Below are 14,372 nucleotides of genomic sequence, written 5' to 3'. Positions count from 1 at the left end.
CAGCAGGAAAGGCCTCTGTCCTTTATTCGGAAAATTCTGCTACTTTACTCATTGCATTAGGAAAAACCTCAGGACTCAGAATTGTTGTAAAAAGAAGAGGATCTCTTCTTGTAGAAATCTCAGTCTTTCAAAAAGAAGCAAGTGAAAAAGTTTGAAGTCATGAAAAAGAGAGGGAAAGCTGACAACGATATTTTTAGCCATCTACCTCTAAAGAAAATGGAAAAGCCAGAATCCAAAAGAACTGGAAAGGAAAAAACTCTTGTAGAACAAAACCAATAAACACACGCATCACATCATCTGCTGGTATTAATCTTGCAGTCTCAGGACTGCAACAGACCAAGATGAGTCCACAATGTTAGAGAAATCCCACCTTAGAACCTAAATATTATGTGTCACTAATCAAAGTAAGTTACTTACAGTTCTTCCTAGTGTGACTAATACATTCTTTAAGCAAGTCATTGTCTTTGATGTTCCACATTGGATGATCTCTCCAATCACCACAAATGTGTCATCAGTATTCTGAAAAGACATGAGAAAAGGGATGTGCAGACATTGTTAGCATGTTACAGGAAGGGAATTAGAAGAGAAAAAAGGTGTGTCTGAAAGGCTAAAATGGAATAATGGAAGAACTGGGGCATTTAATCTCTAACTGCAAACAGCTTTATTTCATTGCCAAAATCAATAATGTTCACTGTCTTTCCTCTGCACTCTGCTTCCTTGCTATCAACCTGTGTGAATCACATATTTGCAGACAGTCATGTGGAATTAAATATTTTTACAGGAATTTTTGCTCATCCACTTCCTTTTGACAGTCATACATGAAGAAAGCTTCAGGAGAAATACTTAAATCTACACTAATACATCCACTAAGAAAATTAATTAATTTTTTTAAAAAAGATGTGAAACTATGTTGAAGCTGCAAAACTTTGATGCTAAGCATCAAGCAATTGACTTGCAATCTATTGCAAATGGAAAAATTTATAGGGTTTAAGACTGAGCATGTGTTGTTTTGCTGGGTTGGTGCCATTTAATTAAATTAAGTCACGCAAAGCTCCAACACAGCTTAATGCCTCATCCTATTCAAGAGATTTAGGAGTGAAATGGGAGATTTTTCATACCTTAGCTAAGACATAATGGCAGTTGCCATGAAAATTGAATCTCTTATTATCGAACGTTGTTATGTGGAATCCTCCATCTATATTGCAACTTCCAGAACAGGGCAGAGAGATGCAGCTCCAGTGGCCTCCTTTGCAAGTACTGTGCAAAACCCAAAAAGGAGCAGTTAGAATAAACATAGCTTTAAAGGAGCAAAGGTGAGATAACATCTGTATCTGAATGCGCACAAATGACACCCTCTTTGTCTTTTTAGCTTGTTATTTGGCTGCTTATTAAATCACTGTGGGAGGAAGACTTCATGTTAGGCCCTTAAAGTGTGAATGCTGAATGCCCCTCAATGAGAGAGTTAACTGCACCAGACTTCGAACTAGCTCCTTCAAAGTGACGCTGAGTTGGTCAAGCAAGAAATGTTTTTCAGGGCCTAAATTGTTTACTTGACTTTTTAAAGAAAGAAAGAACATCTTCAAGCAGGATCTTGCAACATATTATGCTACTGATGCAACTGTTCAGCAAGTTGCTGGTGCAACATTTCAGCTACTAATTGTGGGGAACCTGAGAAAATGAGCAGTTACAATTCTTCAAACTGCGCAAACAGGATGAGAACAGCCCGGTTGCATTAGCTCAGGCTTTGTGAGGATGTGGCTAGATGGGAACCACCCAGAGCCCATCAAGTTCAGTTCCTCAAAATTGTAGTTTTTGAGGAGTGTTTCCTCAAAATGCAGGAAATACTTGATCCGAAGGGGTTTGCAGAACATCTGGCCTCACCCACCATGCACCACAGCATATTTCAATCTTCCCTATAGTAAAAGCTAGGCCTCTGTTCAAGAAACGATGCTGTACTGCAGGAGTTGAAATAACACATGTGACTGTTCATTCACTAGATGGCTATCAGAGTAAGAAACAAAACTGTTTTGAGAACAATATACCTGAGGTCTTACCACTTTTCACTAGTGCAGAGTGGAGATGGGTTCAAGCTACAGGGATTTTTTAAATCAAATCGTTCTCAAGGATCAGGACTTTTGAGATCCAGGCCTTGAAACAGCCTTTTGTAGATCTAACGGTGGTTGGAAATGGAAGTCATTAACATGGTATGACTCCTTGCCTCACTTTAGTGGCCAATGCCTCTGAAGTAACCAGCGAAGAGTCTCATTTTTCTGCATTCTGACATCTTGAGCTCAGTTTTTCCTGGCAGTTCCAGGTGAGAGTGGTAACTATGTGAGGTTGATGACTACCTCTAAGTTTTCCTGTACTGTTGAAATTCAGACCCAGGTTTTGCATTATTATTTAAGACAAATGTTAGGAATAAGAAAAAAAATAAGGAGAAAAGAACAGAATGCAACTCATTAACACTCTGAAACAAATGCCTCTGGCTTGTTAGTGCAATCAAGTTCACAACAGTACCAGTTTTGGCAGGGAGTGGAGTAAGTCCCTCCAGATGAGTAGACTTTGCCTTGAAACACACAGGGGCAGCTGTCTCTCGGGATGCACTTTTTGCCACCAAGGTCATCAAGGATAGTTCCTGTTAAGACACATTGGTTAGTTTATAATCTTTGGCAAGTCTGGGAAACATCATCAAGGAAGACTAGAGTAAGGAAAAAACTCTGGAGCACTCAGTATTTCTGTAAATGAATGGGATATGTTTTAAGGAAAACACTACACCAGGCCCTGTCAGGTATTAATGGATGGGAAATATTTCTTACTAGAGCTCAAAGAAAAGCAATGCAAAACCCAGAGAATATCTCTGCACATTACTGAAATTTCTCACTGTCAGCAGGATTATCAAGTGCCAGATTGCAAGGATGTGAGCCAATTTCCACCCTTTTCTAATAGTGAATCTAACAGAAATCAGACTCTCATTTTAGCCTCTACTTCATGTGCAAATTTACACGTGCACATACCTGGAAGTGTATTTATATTACGTGTGACTTAAGCTACAGCAAGATCTAGCCTTGTAACAGGGAGGTACCTCACAAGACATCTTCACCTGCATGCCTACTGTCTAGAGAACACCCCTACATTTGTGCCATTTCTTCTGTCTAGTCCTTAGAAATCTTTCCCTCCTCTCCTCTAGTGTCAGGATATTGAATCTTTAGAGATCTGGTTCTTCCAAGAAGAAAGTTGTTAAGTTATGCTAGAAGAAACACTCTATTAATTTTCTTAGTGTAAAATGTTAAAGAAAAAAAATTGCCACTAACTGAATGGGAACAACCACCTTCTTTGTCCCTTTATGTGTGTGACCTGTTGGAAGAAGTGAACTGCCTTACCAGGAGGACAGAAACAACCATCTGTACATGGGGCTTTACAAATCTTGCTCCTTTCAGGGTCGGCACATGTGTCAGCACAGGAGTTTCCACATTCCATGTACTCCATGTTGTTTGGGCAATCCTGATCTGCAAGACCGATTGAAAATGGGGTATGTTAATGACATATTTATAAGAGCTCTCAAATCATTGCATCACTGCCCAATTCCTTCTTCCTCCTTTCCCCCATATCTTGTTTGCAAAACTTTCTATCCAGATGTGTCATGTTTGTTTAACCTGTAAAGGAACTTTTTATGGTCACTTTTACTTCAGCTTTGGAGAACACAGTACTGCTGGGAAATATGAGTTATTTCACATTATTTTACTAGCTCAAGGTTACCTGAAGTCATGGTACAAGCAAAGGACATCAGAATCATTTACTGAGTCATAATAGTTTATTTTTGCCTGAAGCATCAGTCATTCTAGCATTAATTTTCTATCCAAATCCATGCCAGCAGTGTGGGAGAACTACCCATAGCCTTCCCCCTGGATTTAGTGATTTCCTGCTCTGTAGCTGTGACTACTGAGTATGAAAGTACAGGATAAGCTAAGGACAAACACATTAGACTTCTCAGTGACTTCTTCTGACTAAATGTCAATGTTTAGAACAAGGTTATTTATGAGTTAACTGCACACAGTAAAATTCAAAACAGAACTGGAGAAGACAGCCATAAGGAGGAGGGGGACAATATTAAGATATAGTTCTAATTTAAAGAGCAAAATCAGGCTAAATTTGTAGAAGCTTTTCCATCAACAATATTTCTGTCAAAGTACTTCTACAGATTGATTCATGATAGTTAACGGAGCTCCTAGCTTTGCTCTGCTGAGATCAGAACACATGCATATATGTCTAACCTGAAAGAAATCTCCAGAGCAGCAGTTACTTACAGCAAAGTTCTTTGGTTCTCCATTCCCCAGGGTCTCCCTTCCTGAGAACACAGTCTCGAGAGTACTGGTTTAAAGTGCTGCATATGCAGCTGGAAACCAAATCAGAGTGAGAAGAATTAACTGCACAGTGGCACATATCCTCAGTACAGGTCTCTACATAGTCATCAAATGCAACCACTTTGGGGCAGTTTCCAAAACGGGACATAAGTTTCTTGCATCTTTTTTTCTGTAAAAAAGAAAAGAAGGAAAAGAAAAGAAATACTTGACATTTCACCAACTTTCAGGTTTATGGATATGCATCCCAATTTTTGATGACATAATTCCAGGGTCACAGGATAATTCAGGCTGGAAGGGACCTCAGGAGATTATCCAGCCTAACTTTCTGTCATGAGGTCCTTTTTCTCGGACTGGAAGCTGTCATTCAATTGTACATTTTCCTACTATATATTTCTTTAACGCTGTAATAGGATATTCTTTCAGCTATAAGATCAACATTTTGCTCAGATTCATGGGTAGACTCCTGAAAAATTCAGTTCAATGCATGCTCTGTGATTAACACTTGTTTCAACACAGTGTCTCCAGGGCTGTAGTTCAGGAGGTTTTATACTTCTTGGCCACACATACTTACATATTTACCGCATCTATTGTCTTCCCTCCTAGGATGTCTTCCAGTGTGGTCATCTGGACTTACATCAGCACACTTTTCTGATGGATCCTCTACTTTGTGGAAGTTCCCAAACTGCCTCGGATGCATTTTATACCCTGCAAAATCCCCAGATGCATCTGAGTAACTGCCTGAAATTCTTTAGGTCAGTTAATGGGCTGTATAGATGCACTTAATCTTTGGGCTCTAAAGCAGTACGCTCTTCATCAAATGCCCAAATTTAACCACAGCATCCATATTATAGAGGATGACAGCCTGACAAAACTTCTGTTGAACTAGAGCCAGGAATCTGGCACACTTGTATCAAGGCCTGCTGTCAGCCTGGGCATTTATAATCACGAGACTCTTGACCTTTCTATTGCACTTCATGACTTCCACAGACTTCTGTTTGTTATGAGTATATTTGATCTTACAGAGATAAATTTTAGTTTGCCTTCGACTGTCACAGCCTAAAGTACAGCCTTAGACGCATGGGTTTGCAATGATCTGGAAATCTATTATTTTTTACAGGCTAGAGAAGACGGGAAGACGGAGCGTGAGGAAGACAGGCACACAATACATGTACGTAACCATTAATTACACTAGCTAAAGGGGTGCATTTTCCCAAAGCATTACCAGAAACTTGATCCTGAATGCGAGAAATCTTTCTGACAAAGTTTGAAATGTAGATATTTTTACGGAGAGTATGCACAAATTGCTATTCTCTGATTTTTCTTTCTTTAAAAAGACAGATTTTGGAGCAGGTCTATTGTCTTATACTGGCTCAATCTAACAGGACTGAGAGAATGACTTCAACAAAAGCGTTCCTTTCAGGTGCTTTACCACTCACTTTTCTGGAAACAGAAGCCCTTCTAAGCCCCAGGCTCTTGGACCCATGTGATTTGCCAAGGATCTCAATTGACTTTACAGAACATAAAGAGTAAAGTTTCAAGAAGAGTTACTCCATGCAGAAATGGGATATTTCTTCCTGATAATTTTTTTCCTTAAAAGAAAAGAGTCTGAAAGTGAGGAGATACTTTGGACCTTTATGTGTAGCAGATCTTAGCCTGGGCAGGCAGACTAACTGCTGCCTGCTCAGCCCAGCGAGAAGGATGTGTTCAGAGCAGAAGGGAGGGACATGGGAGACCATCTGGTCCCCAGGTATGGGAACTTGTTATCTGTGGAACCAGATGCATTTAGAAAAAGCCTGTTTTTCTTCAAGCAATGCTTCTCAGTAGCAAACTGTTTCTTCAGAAAACTTTGAGTCAGTTTTGATTTTTACCTATGGTGTTTGCAAATTAAAGGGTCAAAACCTAATTAAGATGCGTCCAAAAATCTTAATATGAAATATGAAAATGAACCCCAAATCTATCACAGCAAGTAATATTTTTAATCCAATCTCAGGATTCTTTCTGAACGGGTGAGGTAGATGACAATATTTTTCTGGTGACATAAGAAGCCCAGCTATTACATAAAAGGATGGTGTTATGACGTTGGCTTCAGTCCTGCAGCTAATATCCCAGAATGCAGGTTTCTTTCCCTCATACAACCTGCTGCAGGGTTGCAGCCTCAGCTGCTTGCTGTGTTGGCCTCTTTCCAGCTCAGTGCAATATCTGAAGGTGTCAGTGGATGGCACCACAGATTCTGCAAAGATGCTCAGTGAAATCTCTCTCGCTCAGAGATGATGCTTTCATTTTATTACAGAGGCAAAAATAATCACACTCGATACCCAACTGTAAAATACTGAAAATGGAAGGACAGAAAATGCACTCGTGCCTTATTTGAGACTACAAGTTCCTTAAAGCTTGCTACTGTTAGTGGGAAACCTGGCAATGTTGCTGCATGATAGCCAGGCAATTAACTTGGGTCAAAGAGATTTGAGACTCTTGCAAATTTGCAAACAGCGGCAGAACCCAAGTCATTCCAGAACCTCTTAAAATACATCTCCTGTATATGGAAATGTTCACGTGTTTCAGAGTGTCTGTCAGGAAGTCTGAAACCTTGCTTAGAGGAAACAGATACCAAGTTTCGTGTCACATAATAACAGTTCTGTTCTATGTGGAATATGCTGTATTATTGGCTTACCATCCAAAATCAAATCGTTCTTCTCATTGCCATCATAGTTCCCACAGAGACCACATATTTTCTCTTTATATGTTTCTTCCAAGTCCAGCTACAAAACAACAGGAAAGAGGAAACTCAGCGTTTAAAGGCTTTTCCCCACATCCATAACACGTTAAAAAGTAGTTCACAACAGAAAAGCACAGTAGCAGAAATGTTCGTTACCAATTTGTAGCAGTCTCCTTTTCTGTTATAAACCTGCCATAAAACTTACCGGCAGACAGGTTGAATTTAAATGGGAAGATAATCTTCTAACAATTGTCGTTGCTACCTACTAAAGAGCTAACTGAAGGATGCTGAATACTGGACTAATCCTTGGACCAGTGTCTCCAGTATAGAGGCACTTGTATATAGACATGTGGTACCTCTTGCAAGGTACCACAGCTCCACTCTGGGCAGGTCAGATAACTGTGCTCTGATGTTGGATGCTGCAAGGAAGCAGCTTCTGGTCAGCTTTTAGCTGTATCTAAGGTTTTTTCTAGTCCATAGGCTAAATGGAAAACTTCATAGCATTTCTAGGGGTGGGTTTGTCCAGCATAACTTGTTCTGCCCATACTCGGGGGCAATAAAGAGCCAGGTTAGTACATTATTGCCTTGCTAGATAAAACTATTGCACCTAATCACTCCTACATGCTTGGAGAGTAGTGCTGGCATCACTCAGGTCCACCAAAAAAGGCTGTGCTTTTCCTACAGGTGTGTCACCCTAAAATTGTGTCCTCTCTACAGGTGGTGCCTGTAACACTTCAGGTATTAATTAGTACAGGGGAAAGTGGGAAGCAAATACTTAATTAAACCAGAATTTCAATACCAATTGACTACTTCCTGATTTTTGTTTCTCTCTATTCACCTTCTACCCTTTCTCTGCCCCTCTGAACTGCAAAACATGACATACAACTTTCATTTATTTAATCCCAGTCCTGATTGTGGAGGATAAGTGTTCACAACCGAAACTGTAAATACATTGTTGCAGAAGAGGATATTTTCAGGTGGATGTATAGAGGGGACCTCCCACGCAGCAAGGCTTTGCAATGAGAGAGGCCAAGGTCTGAACTGGCCACACAAATTAGTTTCCCAGACAAGATGTGCATCGAGACAGAGGGTACCTAACAAGTCAGAGCTGGAGGGACTAGCTGTGCTGCCGTCAGTGCCGCATCGAGGAAGGAGATAACTACAGAAGTGCTATCTCCAAGGTTAACAGTGGCACTTACTGTCACATAAAATTAGTTGGGAATGCCTGGGGGTTGTGGCTCCATGCCCCTGCCCCATGAAACTATTACCTAGTTTGGTATGTCCCTATCAGCTTATGGATACAGTGATACCTCCCCCTTCCCAGTCTTTTATATCAACACGGTGCCTGCATCCAGCTCTGCTTTTCATCATTGATGAGGTTCACCAAGAGAAAAACAACTAACTGGCTGTTCATACTAGGAGAGTGTCAGCCCAGTTCCACTTGAGTGTCAGGCCCAGCTTGGAAGTGACTTGGAAGTAAGTACAGGTGTCCTCAATCAGGATGCTCTTCAAGCTGAAGGGCATGGGGATCCTGGAAATTGGAGGGAATAAAACAGATTGCATTGAAAAAAAACACTGATTAAGTCCTCTCAGAGATACAGGAAGAAAAACTAGAGTCAAAAGCAGCTAAGTAAGCCATGGGGACATTCTTTTCAAGGTCAGCCTTCATCCACAAAAATGTATTAAATTTAGATATGATCACCTTGTCCACTGTGACCTTTTACCAACCTTAATCCACAACACAATGTATTTTGGTCACGAGTGTGTCAATACTACAATTAGCCACTCAACTGATACTAACGCAGCTCTGCTTGTTTACATGTCCTGAGCACATAATCCAAAAGGTTATGAGCAAGATCACAATTCTGGGAAAATGGTCCCCCCACATGAGGATACTGCAGGTTCTCATCATCCCTCTAGGCTTTCCTTGACATTTGGGATTCACAGAGGTGTAAAGAGAGCTCTGTCCTGCTACTCACGTACTGACATGACTTAGACCTACATTGCTTTTTCATCTCACCAAGACAATTACTGTTCATTTTCCCAGGGCCTGAAAACTTAGAAATTCAGAAAACAGCTAAAAGATAGCAGAATTCTTGCCCCTTTGATTTAGAAGATACATCTGGGCTTTGCTACTATAATTACATCTGAGTGATGCTATTCTATATTTGGCTGTCTCTAGAAAGCTGTCAAGAGAAGACAGCCCTTATGCTTGCAATTTTATGTCCAATAAGACTGTGAGGGTTTTTCCCAGAGTCAAAGCTTGCCTTGGCCCTTGATACCTATATGCTGGGAGCAGGTCACTGCATTTCTTATCAGGGCTGCCCTTAAATATGTGCCCAATTTTCAGCTACTGTTGCATATGACTTTTCACTTATGGAGTATTTTTACCCTTCTGTTTCCAGTTTGCTTTCTGGTTCTTTTCAGATTGGAATTAAAGGTGTGGATTTTGACTTCTGAAACCTCTGTCTTTTGTGTAAGAAGATCCCAAGGCAAGCTGTGATCTGCAAAGCAGTGCAATTTTCTAGACTAATCTAGCTGGAAATGGAAAACTTTTTCTAAAAGGACCATCTGTTCCTGAACAACAACATACAACAGTAGGGTTAGCACCACAGAAAAAAATACAAAGTTTCTACAAAATCAAAACCTTCTATAAATAAAGTATTGATTTTGCCTCCTTCCCTCCACCCCTCCTTCCCAAATCAAAGCAATATTAAGGAAACCTACACCTTTTGTTTTTATAACATACACATTGCCTTTTGCTTAACATGTTGGTGTTCATCCCTGGGAGATGTAGTTCATATCCTTCTTACCTCCTCCACCACTATGGGGTAGACTCTTCTCAACACCCTGTTCAAAGTGCTATGAACATATCATACACAGCCATTTGCACCTCTGCAGAATAGGACCACCTTCTAGACCGACCACCTGTTGCTAATACATAGCAACAGAACTGCTGCACAAGACAGCAACAGTATGGTCTTTACTCACTTGTTCCCATTCACTGTGATGCCTGTCTCCTTCACCTCCAGGATCACTCCATCAATGGTGACAGTGAAGTAGATCAGGAAGCTATTCTTGTCACTGCGCCTGATTTGGATGTTAAAGTCCTGGTAGCTGTCGTTGCAGTGTGAAGCAAAGACATATGTGCAGGTTCCAGGAAATGTGAACTTAACATGGTCAAATGTATGAAAGTGGAAATTGCCCCAGGTGGCACATTCACTCCTGCTGACAGTAGAGACCTGGACTAAAGAAAGAGTCATAGGAGGGGAGGTTAGAAATTCACCCCACATGAGGTGCTTTGCTTTTTTTGGTTGAAAAACATTAGAGAGATTTTCAAAGGCAAAAATGTTAACCTCTGGAAGATACTAGCTTGTGGGAATAAATTTCATCTCACTGAACTTTTGAAGCCCATGCCAGAAATACCTCCAATGTGAGCAAATGAGCCCGAGCTCCTTTGAAGTTAACAGTGAGAAGCAGAAGAGGTTCAGCTTCCCTACCTTACATATCTACCTAGGAAGAAGATGGTCCAAGACTGCATGTTTCTCTCCATTGTCTATAAAGGTCGCTGAGGGGTGTCAATATAGGTGGCACCCCTCAGCATTTACACTGTAGATACATTTACATTGTAGATATCTGAAGTGAAGTGAGGGGAACCCCATCCTGGCTGCCTAAATCTCATTTCTACTTTTGAAATCCTGCTTCTTAACACAGGCAAGACTTTAGTCCAAAGTCTTGAATTGCGTCCTTTCCAGGAGATATCGCAGGTGGCATGACTCTTCAGCAAAATGGCAGCCACTGATCTCAGGATTTGAGGCTGCCGCCAGCTTCAGCAGTTGGCTCACAGGTACTTGTTTTTCATCTCAACCAAAACTCATGTCTTGGACCTCTGAGTTTCACCTCTGTCAAAGGTATTGATACACACTTTGAGTGCATATAGGACATCACTTCAGAAAGCAGTTTTCATACCACTGACCTGCACAAGGCTGATATGAATCACCTTGAATTAAATAAGATATGCTTGCTACAAGATGTTGTTAGCATTTCTTCTAGGCCTATCTGAAACAATGACAAATTAAAATGTGCAAATTTCTTTCTGTTGTTTATGTAGCACATTAAGGAAAATCAACATAGCAACATCCGTCACAGATCAAATCACAGAATCATAGAATGGTTCATAGAAATCAAAACCAGTCATTAATGTACTCAGTGAATTCTAAAATATTATTAAATATTCCTACCTAAGAACCAGCAGAGGAACACTGAAAAATTCAGATCTTGATGTTAGAAATGTTCAACACAAACTCAAGTGCCAAGAAGTCCTTACAGAAACAGCTTTTTAAAGGACTGTAATTTGCATAGGTGTTTGCTGCACTAAAGTGGAGTAGGGTAATTTAGCACTGTTCTACACAATAATGAGTGGAAATGAGAAAGTTTGGCTATTCTTAGAAATGGAGTTCCTAGAATTACTAAGACAGCAATAACGGTTATATCAATTGTTTGTATAACTGTGAAAAGTGTAAGACATTCAAAACCAACCAAGAGGTAACAGCGCAGCAGACCACAAACAGTGTGATTACTCCTAATGCAGTATTTCATACAGGTCAATCAAGCCTAGCAGGCATTATGGTAACATACTTCTAAAAAGAATATGTGTGAAATGTGTTGAAAAGGGTGTCACTATTTTTTTATCACTCAAACTGCATGCAGAGAGCCTCCTTTTTAAGATTAGCCACTTAGGACATAAAACAGTTGATAAACTACCTAGTAGTGAAAGAAAAAAGTAAAATACTTAAATGGTTGACATTAAGGATGAAAATGTGCAATGTTAAACAGTATCTGGAATGCCTACAGCTCTTACATGAATATGTTACACATGTTCATTTGACAACTCTATTTGTCACTTATGGAGAGCAATATGTGAGCAAATAAACTGAGAATTAGATTTTTTTCTTACCTATCTGAACTGGTTCTTTGCCCTTGCAACAACTCCAAATTAGGCAGAAGATCCAAAATGACCTCCCCTTTTTTATTTCCATCTTGCCATGAAGCGGTAACTTGAAAATCCTTCCAGGGAAGTGTTTTTTTCTTGGCTTATAGGCAGATTTTTATAGCCCAGGAGTTTGGCGTGAGGACAAAACATTGATGGCAGGGTCCCTGAAAGGTGGAGCTTCATTCAATTTTCTTTCAGTGGTTCATGTTCAGCACCCAGCAACCTCCTGTCTTTCAGACAAGACAGGTATCCAGCTCTCTCTTGCTTTATGTGGAGACAGTGAGACGTCCTTTTCTTATCTCCTTTCTTTAATATAGGTTCCCCCCACCCCTACAGTGCTGCTTTTTCTCTGGCAACAATAGTTTTTGTTTTTGATAACATCTGATTAGTAACAAGCAATCATTGCCCTCTTTCAGAGCTTTTCTCTGTCTTGCACATGAGCACAGTCCCCCAGCTCAAGAAAAAGTGTTTGTTGCCTTTGCCAGCTTGATGGAGACTTCTAAATGTTAGAGCAAAAAATATTATTAAGGTAATGCATAACGCATGGTTTATGCAAAAACTTTTGGCAGGAGGGCAATGTCCTTTAAGAATTGTATCCAAAATATCTTTCAAAAATGCCAGAGATTTACTGCTTCAACAGACCAGGAATGACATTCTTCCACAAAGTGCAAACTTCTCACCTCTGCAACACAAATGGGATTTAATTGCACCAGTCAGACATGGGAAAGTAATTTATTCTTTGTGCACACAGAGGTAGTGGTTTCTCCAAACAGCATAAGACAGCAGTGCCCAAGTCCCACCAAAACGTAGACCACAATTCATTCCTTCATCTCCTAAATTACGCTGCTGCAAAAGGGTCCCTTGGTGCCATCAGAGCACTTTAATACCCTATCACATACCAATAAAACATCCAGTGGGCTCAGACATGAGCTGATCTACATTCCACTGTAGGACAGTTCTTTGATGTCCTGTCACAGATGTTTAATGTCAGTAATTTTAGGATCTCTTTTAGAGATTTACTTGCTCTGTTGGCACAAGCTGACCTAGCACTTCTTCACCTTCTCTGTGCCGTAGGGGAACTGCTCCTGACACAGGGAAAGCCTCTCACCTAGTCCTAGCAAATCAGACATGGGTAACAGACATTCCCACACTTTCAACTGCTCCATGCCTCTTTGGGAATACACTAATGCCAGAGTGATCATCAGTAGTAAGTGAGCACAAATACAGATCAAAGTGGACTTAGGTTTCACGCTTGTTGCAAGCCCTCAGGTTGAGCCTGTCCAGTCACTCACTGGGGAATATGCTTGCCCTCTTATCTGGTTGGTAGATGGTAAGCTGGTCCTTGAGAACAGTGTCTTGCTTACTGCTTTACCAAGCTTTTCAGCATTTATGAAGTTAAGTGTTCTAAAGCTGGCCCACTGCTGCTTTCAGCTGTTCCCTCTACACAGCTATGAGCCACTTACTAAGTAGCTTACAGAATTGCAGGTGCAAACGTCTGCCAGATGAAGATTTGCTGCTGCTGTTACTTTTAAGAAAATCCCACACCAGCCGGCAAGAGCATTGTGCAGTACATGAAACATGAGTTCATGTTACCCCTTTCTCACTGTACGTGCCCCATTAATTCCATTGTCAGTCGCACTTGAGGCAGGGCACTACTGGAAGGTAAAGTCTGTTCTTGAAGCCCTGCCATTTTGGCTGGAATACAGAACCAACAGACTTTACGGCACCGGTGATGGAAGTAATAGGCTTCTGCCGCTTTTTCCTTTTAATCACAACGCAACTTCCCTGCTGATCTCCATCCAAATAGTTACAAAGTAAACCAGCAGAATATCTAGTAGATAAACCAAACCATGAGAATATGACATTGTAGATATGAGAGTGATCTGAAATCGAATACAGTGCAATAGTAACACTCAAATTCAGCAGATTCCCACAGTAACTTTCAAGTTGAGTTCCTGTTCAGGCCACAGAACAGTGCTATTGGCAGGTGTGGGGAAGGGCTGTGAAGCCCCAGAGAAAAAGCATAGGTCAGTAGACCACAGACACTGACAAAGAAGGCTTAGTTGAGGATAAAGATGGAAAGCTGAAACCTATTAATTTTCCCAAATCAAAGCTAGGGTCAAAATCCAAATGCAGAACTCTGCTGAGATGGAGTTCATTTTTTTTGAAATCATGGTCCTCTTCCTTTTCTTTTCTCACCCAGGCAATCAAGGCACCTATTGCATTCATATTGGTATGGAAGCAGAAAGAAGAATAAGTCCCTAGGAGTACGATGCTTGATCCTAGGAAAAAATTCCTTTAT

At 40.6% G+C, this 14,372-nt stretch overlaps 1 protein-coding gene across 1 annotated transcript in view; it reads right to left on the bottom strand.

Annotated features, from left to right (window-relative positions):
* Nucleotides 1–12,127, bottom strand: part of LOC104159789 (mucin-5B) — a 44,374-nt gene extending 32,247 nt beyond the window's left edge. Inside the window, exons 1-10 of the mRNA XM_009697788.1 lie at nt 12,035–12,127; nt 10,069–10,324; nt 8,494–8,608; nt 7,033–7,120; nt 4,933–5,066; nt 4,305–4,530; nt 3,381–3,506; nt 2,518–2,635; nt 1,119–1,257; nt 418–519 (exon numbers count right to left, since the gene is read on the bottom strand). Coding sequence (XP_009696090.1) covers nt 418–519; nt 1,119–1,257; nt 2,518–2,635; nt 3,381–3,506; nt 4,305–4,530; nt 4,933–5,066; nt 7,033–7,120; nt 8,494–8,608; nt 10,069–10,324; nt 12,035–12,116 — 1,386 coding nt within the window. The 5' untranslated portion in view covers nt 12,117–12,127. The remainder of the gene's footprint in view (nt 1–417; nt 520–1,118; nt 1,258–2,517; nt 2,636–3,380; nt 3,507–4,304; nt 4,531–4,932; nt 5,067–7,032; nt 7,121–8,493; nt 8,609–10,068; nt 10,325–12,034) is intronic.
* Nucleotides 12,128–14,372: the final 2,245 nt, after the last annotated feature.

The sequence above is a fragment of the Cariama cristata genome, unplaced genomic scaffold, assembly GCF_000690535.1.
Source record: "Cariama cristata isolate BGI_N322 unplaced genomic scaffold, ASM69053v1 scaffold19310, whole genome shotgun sequence".
Taxonomy (NCBI): domain Eukaryota; kingdom Metazoa; phylum Chordata; class Aves; order Cariamiformes; family Cariamidae; genus Cariama; species Cariama cristata.
This window is presented reverse-complemented; position numbering and strand designations above follow the sequence as displayed.